The 25,831-nt window shown below is 38.5% G+C and overlaps 1 protein-coding gene across 2 annotated transcripts in view; it reads right to left on the bottom strand.

The window, feature by feature from the left end:
• Positions 1–25,831, bottom strand: part of HDAC9 (histone deacetylase 9) — a 608,128-nt gene that overhangs the window by 167,270 nt on the left and 415,027 nt on the right. Inside the window, exons 7-11 of one of the 2 annotated variants that reach the window (XM_054564529.1) lie at positions 25,149–25,280; positions 20,883–20,998; positions 10,648–10,770; positions 7,661–7,871; positions 6,997–7,214 (exon numbers count right to left, since the gene is read on the bottom strand). In XM_054564529.1, coding sequence (XP_054420504.1) covers positions 6,997–7,214; positions 7,661–7,871; positions 10,648–10,770; positions 20,883–20,998; positions 25,149–25,280 — 800 coding nt within the window. The remainder of the gene's footprint in view (positions 1–6,996; positions 7,215–7,660; positions 7,872–10,647; positions 10,771–20,882; positions 20,999–25,148; positions 25,281–25,831) is intronic. The other variant, XM_054564530.1, reaches the window with a different exon arrangement.

Consider the following 25,831-nt stretch of genomic DNA (forward strand, 5'->3'; position numbering starts at 1 on the left):
ATGAACGCAGGAACGTTTACGAACGCTACACATTAATCCACTGAAATGGTCATTTAGTTTCTTTTACAAACACAGGATTTCATCACATCTAATAATAAAGCAGCAAGCCATTTTCTGTATATTATAAACCACCAACCTGTAATTATATAGCGGAATGCTTCAATATATATCCTCTGCGCTGGTGTAAGCTGGCATTGCAGCGTAAGTGCGTTTTTTTGAAGCTGGCTACATACCTACACAGATCTATTTACATTGAGCTAATCATGTCAAAATAGCATCTATTTAAGGGTAAAGTCAAAGTTTCTTTTATAAACCTTTATAGATAGATAAATAATCTAGGAACCTTTTTACTGTTATAAAATTAAGACTGCCTTTCAGGGGTAGCTAAAGTTTTTGGACATACTATCCATCTAATGGGCAGAATGTAATCCGAAATTGGTGATTAAAGACTCTGCATGGAAACAAGCTGTCAAACGGATAGAGAGAAATTAAACCTGACAACAGTAATGCCTACTTTCCTAAATGAGAGCACAGTTCAAGTTTCTACTCATCCATTTTTCAAAACTTAAACCACGGCGTTTTCCAACCACCCATAGATGAGATGCCAACATTTGCATTTCAGTTGAACTTGATGAAGTCAGCAGGCTTTCAGCTTCGGGCTTGCTCGGAACTGCCGCGAGACGTTTGCCCAGCCTTAAAACAATGGCAACCTTACAACACGCGAGAGAGGAATGAAATGCGGCCTGGCCAGAGTGCGCTCTCTGCTGCACTTGCATCACGCTGCTGGAAAGCCTTATGACCCAACAGGATGGCTAAGTGTCCCGCCATCGCGTCCGATGGAAAAAAATAAAAACCCTTGCAAGCCTTGGCCATAGTAGCTCAGTTGGTTGCAGTGCAGTCCTGTATGCAAAAGGGTTGGGGGTTTGATTCTGGGTCAGGGCAGTATCTAGGTTGTGGGTTTGATCCCCAGTGTGGGCATATATGGTAGGCAACCAATCAATGTCTCTCTCTCTCTCTCTCTCTCTCTCTCATTATCTCTCTCTCTCCCCCCCCCTACCCCACCCCACACTCCTCTGAATCAATAAACATATTTAAGGGAAAAAAAAAACCTTCCAAGATAGAGGACAATGCATGGAAATTGGGAAGTAGGGCCAGGAACTGGGATTTCTTCATCCTGGCGAATCCAAACTAACACCAAAAAAAAAAGATGATCATCCTTGTTTTGTTTGCTTTGTTTTAAAAGGTAAGTTTTCTCTTTTTGGCAAAAATAAAATTAGGAAACTCTTGTCTCCTGCTTGGTGATAAAAACAACACTAAAATCATATGCACAAACTTAGATGAAGGACGGGCTTTTGGGCTATACACCCTCTGTCCAATGCCAGCTCTGTCACCTTCGCCAACGGACTGAAGCCTGTTCAATTTAAGTTTCTGGATGTTAAAAAAAAAAAAGTGAGTTGTTAAGTTTGAGGCGATAATACCCCTAAGAATGTAAGCATGGTGTCCCAGGCAAACAGTAGATCCTACAAATAAAACGGAGCCATATTATTTAAATGACTCTATCCCTTAAGGTACCAACAGAGAAGGTTCTGGGAAAACAGCACAGAAAAGAAAGGGAAGAAAAGACATGCTAGGAGAAGTAGGTGCACCAGCAAAGCAAAAATTGCTCCATGGTCCTCATCTATTTATATTTAAAATGTTGATGTTCCCACAGGTAAGCCACAGGTAGAATTACCTTTGTTAAAATAAAGCTAATATGAAGTGTTTGTTTGTTTGATACTATGAGGTGTGACTCAAAAAATATAAACATTTTGGAATGTATACACCTATTAGTTCTTCACATTAACCTTGGGAAAATAAGCACTTTGTACAAAATAGCTTCCTTGCAGGACTGCCTTCAGGGACACTTTGTAAGGACAAAGGCAGCACCCACACATATGCACGCCATGCTTATATGTGACCACTGGCATGAAAGAAGGCACTCCCTTGGGCTGCTGTGGAGAGAGGACTGGGGACAAGGAGTGGGTATGAGTCATGAGAACTTGGGGAGAACATGTAACACTCATGTTAGAGATTGTGTCAAGAAAAGGAAGATAACAAGTACTACTCACATAAAGGGTCAAATTCTCTTCTAAAACTTAATGAAAGCTCCCCGTCTGCTCTGTTGCAGTATTTGAGCAAAATTATATCCATGCCTTGCTTGTCAGGCATAATATCTACCTGTTCGAATAAGGGCAACATAGGACATCTGCTTGGCCTGCCCTTTACTGGTCTTGTCTTAAATATATTTTTATTATGATAAAATAGCTCTCATGTCAAAATACCTAAGCATCATCATAATATATATACAATAAATACTTATATCTAAAGTGAACCTTGACATATATAAGATATCATCTCATGATTTATGAGTTTTTTAAAAGTGTTGGCTGATACCCAGTCATAGGAATGCCTAAGATATTTATCACCAAGCATATATAAGAAACAAAGAAAGAAAAAGAAAAAAAGAAAAGATGTAAAATGAACAAGAATATCCAGAGAAGTAACCAAACAAGTCTCAAGTCTTATTTCCTCAAAGATAATTTCCTTCCCTCCCGCCCTCTATCCTAACGCTTAACACACCGTATTACTGTTGACTTGAATACTGCTCTGCCCCGCTCCCCACACTGTAAGCTCCCTGAGAACACTGAATGGTGTTTCCTTAGTGCCCAGAATAGTGTCTGGCACAAAGTAAGAGTTCAGTATGGTTTGCTAAATGGATACAAGCACAGGCCAGCATTTAATTCAAGTAAGTATTGAATGAAAAAAAAAAGGTTTCTTTAAATTTCTGCTCTTAGGGATTTGGTAGAACGAGTATGAAAAAACAGGTATTAGAAAAGATATTGTGATTCTAGTTAAAAGAGAAACTATTAGGTATGAATCAATGCTATTCTATTAATACTGTAACACTAAAATAATTCAAAGAAAATATTGGGCAGGGGGCAGAGAGCTATGTCTAAGTATCTCATCATAAGAATGTCTGAAGATATTTTGGAAAATTTCTATATATTGTTTAGGTAATAATGTGACTAAAGATGTGTCCTTCATTTAAATATGCAGTGGTTGCTGTGGTCAGCAGAGCTCAGCTGACGAGAGCCTCATGCTTTATATAAAAAACTCGGAGGTTTGATTCCCTGTCAGGGCACATGCCTAGGTTGCCAGTTTCATCCTGGGCCAGGGCACGTAGGGGAGGCAACTAATCGACATTTCTCTTTCTCGGTCTCTTTCCTTCTCTCTCTAACATCAATAAACATATTTTAAGTAAATAAATATGCAGTGGTCGTAATACTTAAAGATCATAAAAATGTATAAGTAACTGAATTGTATTTTGTTTTCATTTATCATAGTTTATTTTACCAGAAAGTCTGTGCCAATATTTAAAGTTGAAATGGTCTTAGAAGAAAACTACCAATACCTCTTACTTTTTTTGTTTGCCCTTCTGTATTTGTGAAGAAAATTCTACTTTAGAAACTATTTTTTCTTCCAATAAAATAGAGCAAAAGATATTGGCAAAAGCAACGGTCTTAATTGGATGCTATTATAAAGAAACCCTTGGTTTTTTGAAAAGGCTCACAAGTCATCATTGCATGAATGATGCATTGCTATACATTAGCAATAAATATGGCTAAATGTGTTTCTGAATTTTTTCAATGTCTCAAAAAGAGAAAAGAACAAATGTCCTAAGCCATGAATTTCTTATGGTTAAGCTTCTCAAAATGCTCTCAGTGCAAGCTGAATATTCATACTGATTAGCAGAGATAAATCATCCTGACAGGGTTTCCACTCACCTTTCTAGCTCACCCTATTGTGTAGATATAAAATTACAAACATTATATAAACTCATCCCAGGGACATTTCTGCTAATCTACTGAGTACTTACACCACAATTATATGAGGCAAATAATTCTTTCAACACACAAATTCTCCACGTAAATGTCACAGTAAATCAGCCAACAAGCAGGTACATTATTTAGTATAATTAACAACATTTACATGGAATAGTCATAACAAGCATGAATGACTGCTTTCATAAATGCATTCAAGATTAAGAAAGTCTTCAAAATGTAATAAGTAGCTCAATGTATAAACTATGCTCACAAAAGTATAGTTTTGCTTCTAATTTTTCTAAAGTTTATTAGCAATTAGAATATATTGTTAAAAATTTCATACCACGAAGGCCAATCATATTTAATATAATATAGGTTTAGAAATAAACCTATTTTTCTTCCTTATTTTTCTTCCTTGCCACTTCATTTTTGCTTCCCTCAATTCCTTTAAAAACAAAAACAAAAAATTTGAGGAAGTAAAAGGCAGAGACATTTTAAAATGTCACTGCACATCTATGTCTTCATGTGTGCCTCTATTTCCTGCTTTAACAAGTTCTCAAGAACAGGATTCATGTTTTTATGACGCCAACTATTAGGCCCCAGTTTGAATGGATTCAGTACAGGTGCATCCAAGATAACAGGAAACAAACAACATAAATTAAAGTGCCTGTGTTTATTGCTCATTAGTGGGTAGTCTAAATAGTTATAGTACACATAAATGTATTATTATACAGAAACTTGGTAGCTTTGACATCTAAGTTATGGCCCTCACCTAATGTGAAATAAATGTTTTCATCACCTCACGGGGAAGAGTGAACTGTAACAATTTGTTTCTTGATGGTTCTGTTTTGAATACTTGATAATAGGATAGAGGTTTAATATTTTCTTAAGCAAAACTTTCCTCTGCTCCCTTTGACAATTGAAGGCACGTGAAATATTTTCAAAATCTGGAGAATACTCAACATGCATATGCCACCTTGATTAAACATATGGAATACATACTTGGAGAAGAGCCAACTGGAGACCTGCTTGAGTAATCTAAACACCCGAGCTGAGAGGGGTTAATACATAAAGATCAGCTTCATACTTTGAAGTTTTCTGGACTTCATTTTGCCTAATTAAGACAAGATTTCATAATCAAACCACTGTACAAACATGTACCTAAAAGTATAGGTTTGTTTCTAATTTTGGAAAGAATTCTTGACAGACTCCAAGGAATCGGCTCCACATGGGAGAGGTCTCTGATAAGATTTGCCTTTCTCTTCCCTAAAATGCAAATACCTGCTCTCCATCTTTGTTTCTGCCGCGTGACTGAGATTAGCATCACCTACCAAAATCTCAAGTGCGATACTAAAATAGAAAGATTCTGATACTGGAGTACTATCTGAGTCTGAAACAGTGGCAACTCTAGGTCATAAAACACGCATTCCAAAATATTCTTCAAAGTATTCATAGGAATCTAACAAACCTACTTCCAGATCAGAATATAATCAGGCAGAAAGTAGGATTCCCATTCTTTCCTTTTACATAGATTTTTTCTCACCAGACGTGGGACAATTTTTCAAGAATTCCTGACAGTTTTAAGTAGTGCTGAGAGACCACAAAACAAACTTAACTCTACCATCATATAGCAAACATATGCAGAAGTACACTCAAGTCAACGAGTATTATGCCATTACACCAGAAGGAAAGAGACTGATTTGATAATTTAGAGAAAAGCTAAAGCAGTAAAATAGGCATTAATCTGATGATATGTAAGGAGTCTGAACTACCCTGACATTTAGTTTGTAGTAGACGGAAAGTTGGCAGGAGATGTGGTGGCCACTGCCTGCGATCTTCCCCCGACGCCCATCCACGTGCACACACGTCATCCTTGAAAGCATCAGAGGGCTAGGCTGGAAGAAATTCTCTTCTGTAGTGTGGTCCTCAGCCCATGTGCCCTTCATGGTTCTGCCTTGTAAGGTGGGGGCCAAAGAGAGGAGACACACTCTCCGCCCACTTGCAAACAGGTAAGCGAGATTAGACCTTTGCCCATGAAGTTTTGCTCTGTTTACACTACAGTAAAACATTGTAATACTAAGCCAATTTTTAGCTATCTAACAGTAAACAGGAAATCATTTCTCAACATAATACCTCTCTAAGATACCTGCAGGTTGTACAGTAACAAAGGTAAGTGGATAGGACCTTAATGTTCAGGACCTTAACATTTTCCAGGAATGAGGTTTTATAAGCCAACCCTAGCAGAAAGCAGTGGCAAAACTGTGCAGACCGGTTCTGCTTACAAGTTCATTGAAAATGCTTCACCAGCCTGTCTGCTATTGTTAGATTGTAATCACTGTTTCTTTGTGGTCGCCTCAGCAGGAGAGCATCTAAGGATGTGGTGCTGTACGATACACACACTCGCTCTCCATTTCAGCCACAACGAGGCTGCCAGGGAGAAATTACCACAAGGTTCTCAGAAACTGTTTTAAACACTGTTTGGAACAAAGTGGGAAATGCTGGAAAATAACTATAACATGGAAACATACAAGTTGCTGAAAAATCCCTTGTTGGCTAACCTTGGCATTTCTGTCCACATCTGTGCAAGCTTCTGAGACGTCAAAACTTACCATTCAACTCTGCCCCAAGCCTTTCCTGCAAACCCGAAAAACGAGGCCAGCACACATGTGCCTGTGTGCCCTTATGTATTAATGTATTAAAATAGGTGCTCAGCCATGGCTGGGTGGCTCAGTTGGTTGGAGTGTTGTTCGTACACCAAAGGTTGCGGGTCTGAACCGCAGTCTGGGCACAGACAGAGACAACCAATTGATATTTTTCTCTCTTTTTGTTTTTTTCTTACTGTCCCTTCCTTTCTCTCTAAAATCAATAAACATATTCTCAGGTGAGGATTAAAAAAAAATTGGTGCTCAGGCACAAAAGACCTTGCTAATCTATAATATCAAAATTGCTACGCATGTCCCACGGATGTAATAATGGAGAAAACTTTATGTTGCAATGGTGTCCTTGAGCCCTGATGGCAGTCTCCTTGTGGCATTGACATGTACCGGTGCTCCCCCTTGAATGCCCAGGTCAGTGAAGAGAACCCCGGTTTCCTCTGGTGGTGATGGCATAATGCTGTGGCTTGGGGACTTACTTTATTCATGTGGATCTGTTGCTGGTATTGCTTCTGCTTCTCCAAGAACTGCTGGTGTTGCTGTTGAATGACCAGCTGAGCCAATGTGCTCTGAGGCAAAGGTGCAGACTGGGTTCGATTCAGGGGTCTGTGACGGGGTAATTTGTGGGGACCTCTAATGCCAGGTGAAATTCTCTCCTTTGTTGCCAAGGGAGACTGGGGATGTAAGGGAACCCCACCTGAAAAGAAAAAAATATATATATTCATGTACACACACACAATTATGCGTAAGAAAGATGAGAAGCCACAAGAAGAAAACAAATATAGAGGATGAAGTTTATGAAAAGGAGCGATTCTATCAGGCAAACACCAAAGGAAGGCTAGGTTGGACGGGGTGAAGGCAGAAGTACCAAAGCATTGGACAGGCATGTGTCTGACGGATGAATGCCTCACCATTAGTCCACCCTGCCATGTGAAGGCTAAATAAGGTGAGATTTTTTTTTTTTAAACTATTGTATGGATCTAGGGAAATGGCTAAGGATAACAGCCTTCCCCACAGTACCAGGTAACCGCGAGACCTTGGGAAATAGCAAATCTTTACCAGTGTCTTGAATTAAAAAGACATTACATTGGATCACTGACAAAAGCCCCCACATGATCTACAAATGGTGCCCTTATTAATTACCAGCCACAAGAAGCTTTTGCTGTCGCATCTGTTCTTTCAGTAATAAATGCTGCAGGAGAGCTTGGTGGCTGCTATTGGGCTTCCCCTCTAAGGCGACATGGGGGTGGCTCGAAGACGCCGGGAGGGCGCCCCCATACTGCCCGGGCAGAGGCACGCCTTGCCTAAGCGGCTGGGTCTCACACTTCTGTTTTTCTTTGAGTGAATTCGAAGCCTGTGTCAAGAAATAATAAAGACATGAATCTTCTTTCAGCCATGTGGGCCATTAGGTCTGTACGTCATTAGATTAGTTTTTTATTCCATATCCCTCCCACTCACCCTCCCCTCAAAAAGGCCCATCTTACCTATGCCTGAGTAGGGAAATGGATAACAGCATGTCTTTTAAACTAACTGAACTAACAAAGGAGACATAAAAGTAGAGTTGAAGCATTGGAGACAATTGAGTATTGGGTATCATGGTACTTAAAAAAGATCTTTTAACATTAAAAATGATGTTAATTTCAGGTTTAACAACTAGGAAATGTATTTCTTATTTTAATATACTGATTAAGTAAAAGGTATATTGGAAAAGTAAAATTTACTCAAATTGCTAAACTAAGGATACATCATAGCAATTAAGAAGTTAGAGATAAAGTGGTCTGTAATTTTGGAGTCTTGAGCAGAAGGAATAACTTGTCCTTTCTCTTCACATCCTCTAATAAGTGCACAGAGCTGTAAGTTTCCAATATTTAATTTTTAAAATAAAATTATTCAGATAACTCATTGAGAGGTTGTACAAAATATGCAGGAATTGGATTTAAACATGTATTTGATATTAATTCATAACAGATCCCCAAATCTCTAAAATATTGAAAATGACACTCCAGATACTTTTGTTTAATAAAATAAACTACAAGTGGAATTATATCAAATAAAAATGCTATTAAGAACTTGAAATGTATGATAACAGTAATAAAGCAATAATAATTACACCATCAATAGTAATAATGAATTATCCTATTCAAAGGATTTAATGAATGGTGGTCATTTTGGTATTACAAAAGCAGAAGTCTAATACCTCAAAATTATGTGGCATGTTTCTTTTCAAAACTCATGTTTCATCTTTCAAAATTGCTGTGCACCAGGGAAGCAAAGCAATTTTCAGTGATGGAGAAATTAAAGGACAAAGAAGTAAATGGTCTGTCTTAGTCACACAGCAAGTCAACACAATGTTTCATCTAGCAGTGATTCCTTCTCCTGGCCTCTTTTCCTTAAAATTTCCCACTACTCAGTGGGGAAATGGAATATTGGAGGTCCCTTTGCCAAAGCAATGCTAAGCTTGAAAAATTAATTGTGATGGCCTCATCCACACCAAAATGGAAGCAAAGAAAAATGAAACTTCGATCCAAACCACATTGGTTTATTCATCCAACGGCACCAAATTGTATTACCATCAAAACATTAAATGGTCTGGCTTTAGTACTTGGTCCTTTGAGAGAAAAATTCTCCCTGACCACATTAAAAGCAGTGCATGTTTGTGTTAGCTGGTAGGAGGGACTTAGAGCTTGCAAAAAGGAGTGAATATAAAATGCCTATTCATGTGTCAGGGGAAGTTTTTGTGTCAGTATCTGCTTATCATTGGAAGAGATAGATAGGAAAAACAGGAAGAGAAAGCAATTTTCAATAAGTGAAGATCTGAATATATCATCCATGAATATTTATGTTTAGTTTCATCCCTAATTCCTTATTAATTTTTGCTAGAACCAATTGTTTACAAAGGTTTCATGTGGAATTTCAAGAACATGGTTGAATTTGGTATTTTTAAGTCTTTTTTCTTCAATCCCCAGATATATAACATCATCCAAATTTTGCTTTCTCCTCACTAGTATAAGATTGCTGTATCACATAAAACAACATTCCGCTCTATTAAAACCCCCAAATATATAAGATATCTCTAGTACTTATTTTATAATATGTATTGAACCCAACCATCAAATGTATCATTTAAAAATGTCTCTATAGGTGTGCTTGTACATAAATTAGTATACCATATACAGGTCTTATATTCTGAAAATAAATTAGTCAAAAAATAGCCCACTTTTTACAATTTCCTGATCTGAAAATGTTGTAAAAAATGTGAATTTGACAGGTTGCACTCAGTGAAAAGCTCACATCTAAAGACTGGCAAAACTGGTGCCAAGGGTTAGAACAAATTTCTCTTTAAATCTCATGTATCACATGACCTTTACATAAATGCAATAAATTTAATTTTCACACATTTCATAGATGACTTATTCTATGTAAAGCTTACAGATCTGTTACAATGACAAAAATTTGTATTATTTTAGGGACTATGTATAAAATAATTATTTCTGTCTTCTGTTAGTTGGACAATTACCTCCAAAAGATCCTATTTCAGTTGTTAGGGCTTTTAAAGTAATTTCTTCACTTTGAGTCTCCTGGGAGGAGTTTAATATTGTTCTTAAAGATGTTTTCCAGATACGTATTCTTCAGTACAATTGAGTAAGTTACTTAAATTCTTGAAATAAATTCATTCAGAAAATAAGTTCTGTAAACATATACCACTCTGCTTCAAATAGAAGCTACACCTCTCAGCACCGGCCTGGGTGGACTCCCGGGTCTGCTACCCAGTGGCTCTGTGACCTCGGACTCTGAAAACACCACTAGTCTCAGTGTCTTCTTTCGTAAAAACGTGGCTCATAATCCCTGTTTCCCGGGATGGTCATGTTGAGCTAATAAAATATCTGGAAAGTACATTCTTTTTTAAAAGCTATGAAGCATTTACAAATGTTTGTTATTATTTTCATATATTACTGTATGAACTAGTATAATTCTGTCATTTGAAATTAGACTGAACATCTTTGAACAACTCAGTAAAGAGCAAAGGAGACTCTCCCAAGTTTCCCTGAAGTCTAACTATATAAGAACAAGAGTCTCCAGTGAAAACATCACTCGGGCTGCTTTGGGCTGCTGCTGGTGTGACAACTTACACTGAGCTGGGCGGGCACTGCCGGGAGCCCCAAGGTGATGTTGGGTAAAGAGGGGGAGGTATAAAGGCTTAGCAGGTTCATGGAATCTTCGTGAATCAGAATGCGTTGCTGTGAAACCATTTGCTGTAAAAAAGAGAAAAAGGGGGGAAAAAAAAACAATGAAAGGGGAATCACAAAAGATTAGAATACCACAACTTATACTGTGAAATATCCAGATTGCAGACAATAGGTTTTATAATATCACACTCAGTCAAAATAATGTTAAATATTTTGATGATTTATTTTATGATTCCTGTATCCAGATGTGATATGTAAAAATTAAGTTGAAATTTTCTTCCTCAGGCATCATTATAAAATCTAAAAAAAGGGCTTCCATGTTCACTGTGCAAAATTCATTTTTGTAATTCTGGCTTTATGGACAAAATCAGTGTGTGTGTCATCAGCTGACAAAGCACAAAAATCAAGTTGAGTAATTTTTATGAATATATATACTTTTTATATATATTCATCACTCACATAATTTCATCACTCATATACATATATTCATCACTCGATAGATATATGAGTTAAACATCATTTCACTGATGGGAAAACTCACACAAGGAAATCTTCGATTAAATATCATGATATAAGACTTCTATGATAATTAATCATATGTTTTTACTATAAAATTTGTGACTAGACAACTCTTTGTGGTGCTTTTAGATCATTCACAGTGAGAAACTAAAGTGAATGTTAAAGTGTTATGAGCTCCCTGTGCCACGACAGCCTTCATTTTCACAGAAATCCACGGAGTGTTTTGGCATCACAGTTCTTTTTACAACAAATACCTTTTTTTAAAACACAATACTAAGAGTCATGTTTTCCCACATGTGGTCTAATATGGTTGCTTGAGTTACATTTTCTGTTTAATTCTTGCTTCCCTCCCAGAACTCTTATACAAAAAGAGTTACAAAGGTCTTATTAGACTAAGGAACTCTGGCCCGATATGGTCCCCAAGGGAACAACATCCCTGAAAAAGAATACTCCATGTAACAGTATGACACAGTGACTGCTTTCTTCCCAAACAAAAAGCATATGGGACTCCAATAATAGACCACCTCCAAGAGGGATATTGCACACACGGGCTTTGACTAAAGTAAATATAATAACTTGTCAAGCATGTTTGGGGGAGCTGTAGATTTTCCCCTGGACAAACCTGGGATATCAATTAACTGGGGAAAATATCATGTGCTAATACAATGCAACCTCAGAATGTCACTGAAGAGTGATGCGCCACCAAAACACAGGATGTTATTCCAAAACATCACCTCAATCATACGTTTGTTTGGAGATGAGTCATATAGCCTTAAGATAATAAAGGCAGAAGGTTAAATGTGGATTTTTCTCATTGCACCTCGAAATTCCAAGCTAACTCAGATTTGGGCTTTTTTTTTTCTCTAAAGAACAGGTCAGATTATTTATGCATGAAAAACAAGAGGTATACTGAAACTTGTAACACCATGTTGACTTTATACGTAACCTTTTACAAAGTTGTCTAAAATGCTATAGCATGAAGATAGCTGAAAAGAGTTCCATCATTACAGTATGTGAGATAGCAATTTTATATTATGGGTTATCAGCAGCAGTTACATATTTGATTGAATTAAAAAGATAAGCTACTTTTTGGCTTATACTAATATTCTTTTAACATAAATTTTAAGTATAAAATATATACCTGACAAAGAACAGAAAGAACGTATGACGAATTAAAAATTTTAACTAGCTCATTGACAGCAAGAGGTAATTTATAATAAAGGGATTATTTCATTCATTTATCTGTATTCATAGAAGAGAAATAAATGTGGAAAAATAAAAACTGTAAATGATGTCTAATATTCACTCCAGGATGTGTATCTGCTTCGTACAGCACTGACGCTTGATGTGCATTGTGGGAATGACAGCAAGAGATATCACAGACCTCACAAAAGAGGCCATCTTTGTTTCCCAGACAGAACTTCCATGATATCCTTCCAGGCCATCACAGGATGCACACATATACTAAAGTGAGAGAAAGTTGTTTTCCTCAGATGGAATAAGGCAGTGGCACACTGGCTACTCACACAACCTTTGACCAAAGTGAAAGAATTTGGAAACTTACTGCGGGATTTCAGACCTCTGTCATCTCACATCCACATTGAGTGCCTCCATGTTCTGCGGCAGTGTACGGATTTTCAGCACCTAGCATGTGCCAAGCCCTGCGCCAGGCAGTTGTTGGGCGATAAGCTCTATTTCAGAGGTCCTCTCCATCTACCCCTACGCTCACGCGATGGATGAAGAACCCGAGTGACTTCCCAGTTCTGGTTCCCAGTGGGATCAGCAATGAAACTTTAAAACGGATCAAGGCAGTATGATACCTTGTCGGTTTCTGCTGCAAAAGCTACACACACACACACCACTCTGTGCCATTATTGACTGATAGGGAATCATTTAAAAAGTATGGAAAAGAAGGAAGCGTTAGAGAAGAAAAGGAAGCAAAATCCAGCCCTGAGGCTTTTGGAAAAGAAAGAGAGCACCCAGCTGATCTGGGCATGAGAAGAAAGCAAAAGACCCGGTGACATTATAGACAGGAGCTTCTTTAAGTCTTGGAGTCAACTCCTAAGAAAGCTGGGCTAGTCCTGAGCCTCCCAAGTTCACTAGGTATAATTGGCCCATCCTGGTCCTTCCCATAGAGACTGTGACCTTCAAGGGCTAGGATGTTATGTAGTTTATTTCCTGTGATTACAGATGAGGAAACATGCAGCATTTATGCAGAGTTCCAACAGCTAGAATGGGAGCAGTCTATCAGCTCCACATTAATACTTCCTAAGAAGAACCTGGAGCTGTGTCCTACACAGCTAAAAGAGTGGGGACACACTTGAAAGCCAGAAAATCTGGCGGCGGGAGGTACCATTTCATTCAAACAATGAAGGATCTGGACCAGTATTCATGTGAGGCTGGACGGTTACCCCACCTGAGCACTGCGGTGAGAGCTCACATGTATTTTCAGACAAAACCAGGATTTTTCCAGGAAGCAGTTTTGAAACGGATCCAGCCCCTAAATCAACGCTGTGCTAAGATGCCAATGTTTTACATCTTAGTGAAGAAGATGGTTTAAATCTAAAAAATGTTCAGAACCACAAACTATTGCTGCAGTTAGATAAAATGAAAAATTTAATTATATCAATAGGTAACATTTACCATTCACAAAGCAACTAATGAATAACAGTTAAGTTAGATGAACAGTATAATATTAGGTGGTGGGTGTATAAAGATACCTTATACCCCATAAGTTCACATGCTATTCAGGTGCACAGACAGGGAGAGAACTCTCTATAGTAATCATGACTATAGAGTAGGGCTAAAAACTTAAACGGCACAGAGCAGGGTGTCAATTTTAAACCAGGCTTTGAGGGGTAACTCGCATTTCACCAGAAAGAGCATGCTCTTGAGAAGAAGGGTATGATTGAGGCAGGCATTGTGCAGGTAAGGTCTCCTCACATTTTAATCATGATCTTCAAAATTTCATTACTTTTCTCACCATGGTAATTGGAAGCTTATCTTATGGATACTATCTGTAATTCACATCAATAAAATACACATAAACTGAACAATTCTATGGCTCTCAATAGAGCTATTTATTTTGCCAATGAAATCAACAAATGATTAGTTTGAAACAAAAGACTTAACATCTCTTACAAAATGGACACTGGCAAAAAAAAAATTAGAAAAATGTACAATGTCAACTGTTACAGGGATTTGGAAAGTTAAAAAGCATCATGTATCACTGGTGGGACAGTAGGCTGCTGTAGCACCCCTGGAGAACAACTCAGCACTATAAACCAAAATAACAACACCTTACACCTTGGCTGGGTGATTTTCCTGCTGGGTATTACATCTTCGAGATATCACCTCACTAAAGTTGCAGGGTGGTGTCTGTGGGTATATATTAAAGCACATTTTGGTGGTGGGCGAGCATTGGAGGCCATGGGGTATCCAACTAGAAAATGGGTAGGAGTGCCCACCATGGACTTTTATGGTGACTAAACCCAAACTATTAGGTATATGGATCCATAATGACATGCTGGATCTAAAAACACATGCTTAGTGATAAAAATAAGAAATGGAGTAAGGTATATAACACCGGCCATTGATAGCCACTAAAATTCATGAGCACAAAGCAAAAAATACATATGATGCAAGAACCCACACAAACAGAAATACAGGAGAGAATGACTGCTTTTGGGGGCAGGGAAAATAGAAGTGGGTGAGGGAGGATAGCTGGATTGAGGTACCACTCCCTCCTCCCTCCCCCTCTCCAGGGAAAAATATAGAGGCAAACAAGAATCATTTCTGTCCAGCTGGGCCAGGTTGCCTGACCGAAAAGTGGTGAATAGCCAATTATAATGCCACTATAATATCGTTAGTATTGCAGATAGAGCAGAACCCATCATGCACCAGTGTCATGACAGTTCCAGAAAGGGCAAAATAAGGACAAAAACTTCCCTTCCCCTGTCCCTCCCCCTCTTTTTGTGTCGCTTACCCTTAACCCTAAATATAAAACCTAGCACCTGGACCCTTTGGCGGGACTCACTTCTTGTGCACTCCTGCACTCTCTGAGTGTGTACTTTCACTTTAATAAAACCTCCGTGATTTAATGTATCTTTCTGTCTTGTTATTGAATTCTTTCTTGTGTGGAGACAAGAACCTGGGTTGAAGCCTCCCTTGGCCTCCCTGTGGGCCTCTGATATTGTGGGGATAAAAAAAGAAAGAAGGGGGGAAAGGAAGGAGGGAGGGAGGGAGGGGGGAAAGAAGGAAGGACACCTTTCTCTCTCAAGAAGACAAGTCAAGAGATGACCCTTGACAATACTAGTTCTGTAAATAACCACCTACTTTTTAAGAAGCTCATAGAAAAAGTGGATGTAGAATTTTCAATTTATTGCATGTACAAAATTACCTACAATATGCATGAGCATTAGAAAAAGAATGCAAGTATCTACAATTTGGTGGAGAGGCAGTCAGGGCTAGTGCAAAGGACTAGCCCTTAGTGGTCTAAGCGTTTTGCATTTGAGCTCTACCACTCATTGGCTTTTAACTCTGGGCAGCTGCCACCTTCCCGGACATCAGCCTGAGACTAAAGAATCTCTGACTAGCTCTATCAGATAATGTCTGTGTCTATTAGAACAGCATCCAGGGAGACGTGTTTGTAAACCACAGTTTTGGCTTTAAAAGGTCCCTTTCCCCAAATCCAGACCATCTAAAAAGAGAGCCAAACAAACCTCCTAATCTTTTAATGTTTGCCTGTGGTTTTCACACTATTTTCAAGATAGCATTTATTTTCTACTCTCAGACGGCTCATAGCAAATTAAAATATCCATGCGATGAAGAAATTTTTTTAGGCAGTAAAAATCTAAGTTTTTATTTTTATCGGACACACACAAGAATGTATTACTATAAAATGGTTTGGAGACAAAAATAATTATCATTAAACAAGACCTTCTTTGCATTTAAAAGGCATTGATGTTTTGTTAAAGGTCTTGCTTTACAATATTGACTCATGTTATTCCTAGTAAATGATTCTTTTGTCATAGCAACCTCTTTTCCCTTAGGGGAGGAAAGCGTTTTATTTGCTGCCATCGAAAACCAAGGCCTTACACCCACTCAGAAGAGAGCATAACATTTACAGCAAATGTCACAACAACTATTATGAAACAATAGGCAGATGAGTCATGTGAAACTGGGGCAAAACAGCGACATTTCAGATGATTTTAGAGCACTTAACCTTATTATTAGAGTCCTTTTTAAGAGTTGTTTCTATCTGCTGGAAAAAATTATTTAAAAAATAGCATAGCAGAGCCAGCCACTAATGTTCAACTAGAAATAAACCAGCTGCTTGGCTACTGTTAAAATAGCTATCAAATAAATCTAGGAATCTGAAATAATGGTGTTGATATTCATGGAAACACATTTGAACCCACAAGCCCACAGTATTAACAATAAAGTAACTAGATAGGTAAAGACATCTCTGACTGGAGTTGGAAAGAGAAACTCCTTACGTTTCAGCTCCCCAACCATGTTTTCAAATGAGTAAAGGAAGTGGCTCCAGCAATCTGAGTTTGGGACTGAGCATATGTAAGAAATAGAAGAAATGGAACAGAAGTGGTCAGAGCAGATGGAGGCTCATTCTCACATGAGATTTGCTGGCTTGAAGACAAACATGCTAATGAGTCTTCCCTATTAGGAGTCACTACTGATAACTACAACAAAAATTGAACTTGCTTCACACTTCCAATTTACCACCTGCCTTACAAACACTGATTCCTCCCAAGATGGCTGTTGGGGTAGGTATCACTACCTTTCACTAGATCTGAGGGCCAGGGCAAGTTTAAGGACTTAAGCAAAGACAACACAGTGCTTACTTTTGGGACCAGGTTCCCATGAAGCCTTCTGAATAGAAGACCCACATATTTGAATTCACTGTGCTGCTTCCTTCTTCTGGACTTATGAGTAAATTCCCCTCCTACTTATGACTTAACCCTTATCTGAATTATGCAGGACATGTGAATTACAAGATAGAAAATTTTCTTTTTTGCCTAAGCCTCAAGATCAGCCTGATATACAGACTTAGTGTCCTGTTTCCTAAGGAGCAGGCGAGGGTAGAACCTCATTCATTTACATGGGCTCTTAAAGAATTAGGTGACAGGCTTTTCTACTCGCAGGTCACAGAATAAAGGATTCATTTAAATGTGCTCTGTTACACTATTTTTAAACCTCACCCCTGGTACTTAAGCAAAGATGGTAGAATAAGCCAATTTTGTAAATGGCGACGCAGGCAACTAGCTCGGTTTTTGAAAGTGTAGTTCACAGTGTAAATTTTTCATACCCGCCAAATATTTGTTCGTATGAAATCCCATGTTATTATTAACCTGCGATGTCTTTTAAAATCACACTCAATTCAAAATGACTGTTAATCAAGAATTTACTAAAAATATTTTCTCATCTTTTTCTCCAGGCTCAGTGGGAGCATTTAGTGTCGCCAAGCTGAGACATTGTTTGCCGAGAGTTTCCGTTTGACTTGTGCTGTCTCCTCACCTCTCCAGCATGAATTACACTGCAGGCCTCCGCAAACGCAACGCAGCAGAAAACCACATGTTAGCCATCAGGGCTGAATTTCTTGTTCTGGGCCACGGAGAGGCTACCCATCAGTGCAGAAAGGTCTGCCCACCTGGCCTTTCGGTTCATAGTTCAGGCACACAATTAATTCATTATGAGGTCACTGCGTGCTTTTGAACTAGTCTTTCCAGCTTTGGAGGTGAATGTCCTGTCACTGACCTGAAGAAATAAATACCTCTGCTCTTTCAAACTCCATTAAATCACATTTCCTTCTGGTTTTTTGGTTTTGTATTGTTTTGTTTTATTTTTAATGGTGGGGGTAGAAGGGAAGTCAGTTACAGGCTATGTCCAACAATGAGCTGAAAGTCTTGGGCATCTCAACAAGTATTTGTGGCAGTAAACCTTTTAGGAATAGAAAACAGATTAAAATAAGATAAGCAAATCCCTTTAACGTGCATTCCCTTCTGTATGTATTTTGAAATTTAAAGATAGAATCTTTGAAGTTACAGCCTGGGACAATGCATTTAATTGAACAAGTCCTGAAAAGCTTGAGGTAAAGAGAAAAATCTCGCCTTTTCCATTTATTTCCAATCTCATGAATATGTAATACTGCTTGGTTGTTCCTTTATGTGGTACTAAGTACTGTATGCATAGGTGCGTGTGCTTAAAATGAACAAATACATGTATCTTCCTCTTTAGCAACCAACCCTGTCACTAATCACCCTTCCTTCCCCCTGAGAGGTGACCGCCATGCTGAATTTTGTGTTCATCACTCCCTTGCCTTTTAAAAATATACTTTTACTACATATGGTTTCCAGATCAAAATAGCACGCTGCTGTTTCTAAATCTATAAAACACTATCATGCTGTAAAGTGGCCTTCTGCACCTTTTTGCATGAACAATGAATTTTCAAGAATCATACATGCTGTCCAATGTAGTTGAGTGTGTCATTTTCATTTGCCAAGGATACAAAATTCATCTAGAGCCGAACCCTTTAGAACCTTCCAGCATTCCTGCTATCATATTCTTTAAAAGGAGCACAAATGGAAACCTAAAGTTTTTAAGAAATAATTGTTACCAAGTTATTCTTTTCCTGTAAATTGACTAAAGAGTTGCAGAAAACTGACCAACGTTGGAGATACAATTGCACTAATAAATACAATACCTATAACCAAAAGTCCAGTGGTCCCACTTCCATCTATTGCCACAAATGTAAGTGATGCATTCCTTTCATCGGTTTTTATCTTTTAGAAAAGGTAACAAAAAAGAGAAAGAGGAAGAATAGTACGGTAAAAAAAAAAAGAAATAGATGAAGGACCCAGAGATAATGTAGAGGTCGGAATTGCTATTCTTCAAATAAAAAGATAGTTATGAGCAAGAGAACATTTACCTGCTCTGCTCATTTTCCTTGAAAAATTGAGGGAAATTTTTGACATCTAGAAAAAAGTATATTTCCCTAGAGAGGGTTTATATTTGCTTTCTCCAGAAACTCAGGGGAACTACAAATCTGGGGTGCTTTAAACCAAATGAACAGTCTGAGGTTATGGAAATTTTGGCTACAACTCCATGCAAAGGTTAGCTTCAGGTTACCACTCTACGGGAAAGATTCAGCCTCACTGTGGTTCCCATCAGGACACTTTTGAGGCTGGGGGTGTCCATGTAGCATAGACCTGGGCCTTTGGGCTCCCAGCTTAAGGCCTGGAGGGTCTCCTATGAGATTGGTCTCCTTGGTCAGTATCAGCCTTTACTTTCTATCTCTTGAGTTTTGTGCAGCCCTGAAAACTAAAACTCAAGGACACACATGTCCTCAGAGTAAAAGTGACTTCCCTGGCTTCAATTTTTTGCTTATCATGGCTAAGTTCTGGGTTTATGCTTTCAATTTTGTTTTGGTCTCATAATTTTATAATTTATAAATAATTTATTATAAATGGAAGTGCATATGTGCATAAAATTATAGAGACACAGATTGTGGCATAAGGTACAGAAGACATTTCTATCAGTCACGCTCACTGTCCCAAACCAACAGCGTTGCCTTGGGAGACAGGGAAGCAAGCTTCCTGTTCAGCAGGAGCGTTCTAGTAGAAGTCTGATCATCCTTATACATATCAGGGAAGCTACGCAGGTGATCCAAGAGTCAGAGGTTTGATCAGCCTGGTCCAGCCCAAGGTACCATGACTCTCTAAAATACAAGGGAAGAAGCATGTCACAGTTACAAACGAGAAGCCACTGTACAGCTTTCCTCGCAAGGAGCAATGCGTGGTACGGAGGCATAATAATGACAGAAAGGAAAAGTTGAGAATTTCAGTCAATCGATGGTGACTTCAAAACAGCTGATTACATAAGAGTAGCTATTTCCAGACTGTAGCCATTGCTTAGCCTCACTTAGAAGCTACATAGACAAATTCTCGCTGACTTCTAACTTACTTTCCTCTATTTTTCTACCACTGGTTTCAATAAATCATGCATTGAAAAACAAATGTTAATAAACATGACTGCATAAAATCAGAAAAAAAATGATCATGTGTTCTTTTAGACCAATTTCCTTTAATATTTCATTCTTGAAGGACACAGTTCATGTCTTATTCATTTTTATATCCCAATTGTCAGGCAAAATGACTGGCACATAGTAGGTCTTCAGTAAATATTTGCTCAGTGGAGCACACTGTTCCTCAACTATAATATTCCAGTACTTTTTTTCATTACTCTTTGAGTCAAGCGAATAAAATGCACCTCTCTACACTTTTCTTCTTTGAGGTTTGCATGAGGTTGTTTTTATACTTACTGATGGGCTTACTCCCATCAGAATAACCAAGAACCGAGCACAAGGACTACTGAGCTACACGACTGGGCAGTATATACTCAGCATTATTGAATGTGTGTGTGTGTGTGTATTTGAGGACTACATTTCAATATTTTCAAACCTGATTGTCATCTAAACATTGTAAATAAGATCAAGTTTACTCAATTCCACACATTAGAAATTTATAAAAAAAATCACTAAGAACAGGTGGCTCTAAACTTCAGTTCAGAAACATCACTTTGTTTTAGGGAGCTAATTGAGGAAGATCTAATTTTTAGAAGAACCAAAATAATAAGAGTCTTACCTCAGCATGAGGAGTTGGTGGCAAAACCGAAGTGTCACTTTCAGTAACATTTCCAGTTGGCCCATTGTTTGGTGAACTAGGACCAGACCCTGGAGAACCACTACTGACGGAGGACTCTGAAAAACATTGGGAAGTATAAATATATATATGAAACACATAAAAGTTGAATTTTAGTTATACTCTAAGAAATACACAGCATCGAACATTGTTTTTACCACCCCTTCCCCCAAGGGAATGACAAATTCCATTCCAGTTAATATAAAGAATGGTGAAAAATTTGGGAATATTTCACCTGAGTTTGTGGTCTTTTCCCTTTTCTCCTTCCTTTGTCAAAATCATTCAATATTGGGACATTCACTATGGTCTTTAGGCAGAACACTCTCATGAAAGTTACATTTCTTGCCTTTACCTCTCATAAACTCCAGCCTGAATCCCTTTGAGATGCTGGACATTTTTAATCTCTCTTTATATGTGAACCAAATTCATTGTATTCCAATATTATATATACCCTGCTTATCTCTGTTTATCACTAACCTTAGAGTCATTTGCACTCCCTTCTTGACCCCACATCTATCAGTTACTAGGTCAGTTAACTTCATTCTTTACATTCTCTCCCATCTACCTCTGACAACAATCATTTCAGTTTAAGCCCTTGACCCCCATTAGTCTCTCAGGGGTTCTAGCAAAAGTCTCCTCATATTTCTGAGTTGGGACAACTGTCTCTCAAAACTTTCCTCTTGACTGTTACCAGTGTGATAGATCATAGTGAGGCAAGTTTCACCATGTTCCTACCCACCAATAAGGGTCTGAAGCCATAAAACAGTTTTGGAGTTTATCTGGCATCTAAAAAAATGTGAACCTGGGGGACACAATTCAGGGGAAGACCCCAACTGTGCCCCGCGGCAGACAAAGGTAGCCAGAGCTTATGAAGGCAGAAACCACGAGCCGGGGCCAGAGAAATGAGTCCTCTTGGCTACTTCCCATGGTGTGACGGCTGGCTCTGAAAGGTTTGGTTGTGTCCGGCTGATATAACTCTAAGGTCAGAGCGAAGGGGGCAAGTTCCAGAATGTACTTCTATAGCAACACGAAAGTCCCAAAGTCCAAACCTCATCTCGGTGCAGACATGCATAAGTCTGACTTCCCTAATGAGCTTCAGACTCCATTTTAGGGCCCACTCGCATCACGGCTGCATTTTAAATAGTTCCTCTGCTTCCTAAAGGCGCCTCCCATGATTTCCTGTCATAGCCCTTCGTGTGCTCTGCGCTCAAATCCAAATCGCCTGCCCCCCATCAGGTGCCACTTTCCCACTTCATCCTTTTTCGTGCACCTTCTTCTCCACCTCGTTCACAGCAGGTCCGATCCCACCTCTAAGATCAAAGCCCGGCTCCTACACCATCCGTCCCCCAGGGAACAGGAGCTCCCAATGTGCATGTAGCACTTGCTTGCCCTGCCTGGGAACGCCTCTGAATTTCAGCTTTCTGTCACAAAGATATCTCCCACCGGAAGTGCCCTGCCAATGGCAAGAACGTGAGATGGATGAGAGAACTCTGATCCTGCCCCTCCTTACTGTGGATTTCATCTCTTCTTGGGTATCATAAAATTTTTAAACCACCTTGCTCGCTTTCCGTCTATGTATCTTGCATACATTTAGATTAATCTGCTTTTTTACCTTTGCCTCTTTCTTGGTTACTTTTCTTGGAAAGAAGAAAATGCACATTTAAAAAAGAAAATCCTGAGCTTTTCCCCCCCAAGAGTTTGAACTCTTGTCTCTCCTGTATGACTGAGACTGATTTTTCTTTGATGACTCATTTCCATATCCCATCTTTAAAAGACAGCAACAAAAAACTATTGCCTTAAACATTCTGTCTTGCCAATTTAAAATTAAATTATCTCTATTATCTAATGCGATAGCCCGAAGGATTTCCTTATGTAGAAATCACTGTGATAAGCCCTAGAATTCAAGGCAGCAAATGCTGGAACAGGATTCTACAACTTCCCACTACAAAGGGTCTGGGAGGAGAAGGAACAGCTGATTTTCTGGGAACACTGAGGAAAATCTCAGAAAAGAAGATACTGCAGTCGGAGCTTGACTAAGAGTTCGGAAAATCGGGACAATGGGGAAGGGGAGAAGGAAGGAGAGGGCACCCTTGCAAGTGCCAAGGCTTAGAACTCAAAAATAACAACGTCTTGGTAGGGAGAAGGGCAGAAAAAGAGGAAGATGGCAAGTGGTTCCTATGCCAACTACCAGGAGGAAAGAGGTGCCATGGGTGTGCAACAGCAGGCACTGAGCCTACGAAAGGCAGAAGAGAGATACAGAGGTGAGAGCAGGAAAGCAGTAGCAATTTAACTGCTATGATGCTACGATGACTTCTGACTAGTCTGCAAAAATAATTAGCATTACGATCCAAACAGAGCTCATCCAAATGACATGAGAACTGGCAGAGAAAGGACAAGAAGGGCGGGTGAAGGAAGCAGCATGTCCTGTAGTGCAGAGCCTCCAAACACACTGAGAATAAGTACAACAATCCAGTTAAAAATATCCGCTGAAGCTCCACAAGTCCCTACTCATTGGCCAGAAGTGTGTGTCTAATAAATGCATAGGCCTCTCTTTGAATACACATTATTTCCTCAGATGAAAAGTGGAGTCGTTACCTTACAAAATTACGTAGAGAAAAACATGACACTTCAAAAGCAAAGAAGCTTGAGTAAAAAACTCTAGCAAATTGTGACCCTTATAAATGGGGATTAATCATAACTCAGACAGGTATTAAACGAAATTCCACTGCAATTTGTTAAGAAAATGTGACTGTGGAGAAAAAGTAATGATCAAGAAAAGAGATTAACGGGAAAATAGAAGAGAATATTGGGATAAATAAATATGACCTTAGATAATAAGATTCTCAAGTAAAAAAAGAAAAGCAGCATGAGCAGCAGCCTTCTTTGTATTCATTAAAACAGATTCACTCCCCAACTCTGCACCCCAACCAAGGACCTCTATTATGAAAAAACTCTATTAACTCTTAAATTAGAACTCATTTGGCCTGAATCAATTATCGTATTTGATATTGTAAAATAAATATAAACTCTATTAAAATACTTTTTATTTCTTTAATATTTTTATCCCTCAAGGAAAAATTTTCCCACTAACACATTTCTTCAGATAAACATATTAATCTGTCAGGGTAATAGGAGACTAAACTTTCCCCACAAATAACCTGTCAAACTAATAACCTGCACTAGTATTAGTATTGCATTAGTATTCTGCACTTCCACAGTCCCCAGTATATTTATCTCGAAACTAGACACCATCATTGACAAAGGAGATATAAAAAACAAATTAAAAAAAAATCTGCTAAGGATAAGATTTGGTCTTGGAGAAATAATACATCAACTGACTGCATTGGTATAAACACATTTTTTTCCCCTGAGAATGGAGAAAAATGGTTGTAGATCACCACTTTATTGATGCAACCAAAGGAAATGACCAGCCACAAATGCATAGCTTGAACTAGGTACTCAATAAACAGTAGTTGGTATTATTGTTTTGACTAGCCTTTTTGGTTCTTGTATCCCTAGGTCTTCTGTAATTTCAGACCAGGTACAACTGGGACTAGGGGACTTTGTAAGACATCAGGTTGAATTTCCTAACCTGTTCACCCCACTACTAACTGGGCAGCTAAAAAAAATAAGAACTCTTCCATTTGAGACTAGTGAATATGACAGATTCTTTCCCTTCATAAAAGGCAATATATCCCCCTCCTGCCGTAAGTCCCAGTTCACTAGTAAACACATAAAGTCATTTATGAGTTCTGTAAATTTGTTGAAAAGTCAAGGTTTGCTGTTCCATGTAGTTTAATTTTCCCAGATGTATTTTGTACATTCATGTCTGAGTATGGGGGGATGTGTTCCGCTCAGACCTCCCTCTGCTCATTTCTCATCAAATTTCATTAAAAGTTATATTCTCCTGGTTGGCATTCCCCAAATGGACTGCCTGTTTCTGGAAAGATTAAGGTGAGCTTTGGCTTCCCTAGTTATGCCTAGATTGACACATATTTCTGTTTTTCATTCATTTCCTGTTTAACACAGTTGGTGAATGCATGGCAAGGTTTACTGAACTACTTGTGAGTTTTCAATATAATCTTCTTTCACGAAAGATTTCTCCTCAAAATAACTTCTAATATGCAGCAGGCATATTGATTCTAAACTAATTTTTTTCAGTCTTACTACCAGCATTTTTTAGTGTTTATCTGCCCAGTCCTCAATTACCTGTCACCTCAAACATTCGCTTCTTGAATGAAGTGACAACATTTCCATCCTTCCGCCTGAGTAAGGGGCTGCTTCTCCTCTCTGCCACTTTCTGTTTTAACCTGGACCGCACCTTCAAGTTGGGCTCAGAGGCTGGGGATTGAGACAAAGAAAATAGATAAAAATTAAAAATAGAGAGCCAGTTGCTCCTGTATATAAAAAGTGGCTCCCCCTTTTCTTGGTCCCTTCTCATCTCAAATTAAAACCCGAAGCATGTAAATAAGGCATTGACGTTGAATTAAACAGACAAATGTAGTAATTATTGTTATGAAATGTGTGAAATGCCTTTACAATTCTCTAAATGTTAAGTGAAAAAGGAGTTAAAACGTAAGTTTTCTACTTTTATCGAACTGAATTGGATAGTTAATAGGCAATTTAATCACGAAATGTGTTCGGGTCAGAGTAAGATTTATTATACCTTCATTGTCAGTCCTTTTAATTTTCTCAAGGGTGAAACTCAATAGCCACAAAAACAGTATCCTGATGTGATCTTAGAGACTCTGTCCTGACTTTTGGAAATAAGAAGACACCTCGGTAGCATGTAATTTATGTCTAATTCTGACTCCTGGAATATTTCTTTGTCAGAAGTTTCTAATCGGAAATCCTAGGAAAATATACTCACCATAATAACACCAAACCAAGCA

This window comes from Pteronotus mesoamericanus, unplaced genomic scaffold, assembly GCF_021234165.1.
Source record: "Pteronotus mesoamericanus isolate MK-2021 breed Mesoamerican mustached bat unplaced genomic scaffold, CSHL_Meso_final scaffold_85, whole genome shotgun sequence".
NCBI lineage: Eukaryota > Metazoa > Chordata > Mammalia > Chiroptera > Mormoopidae > Pteronotus > Pteronotus mesoamericanus.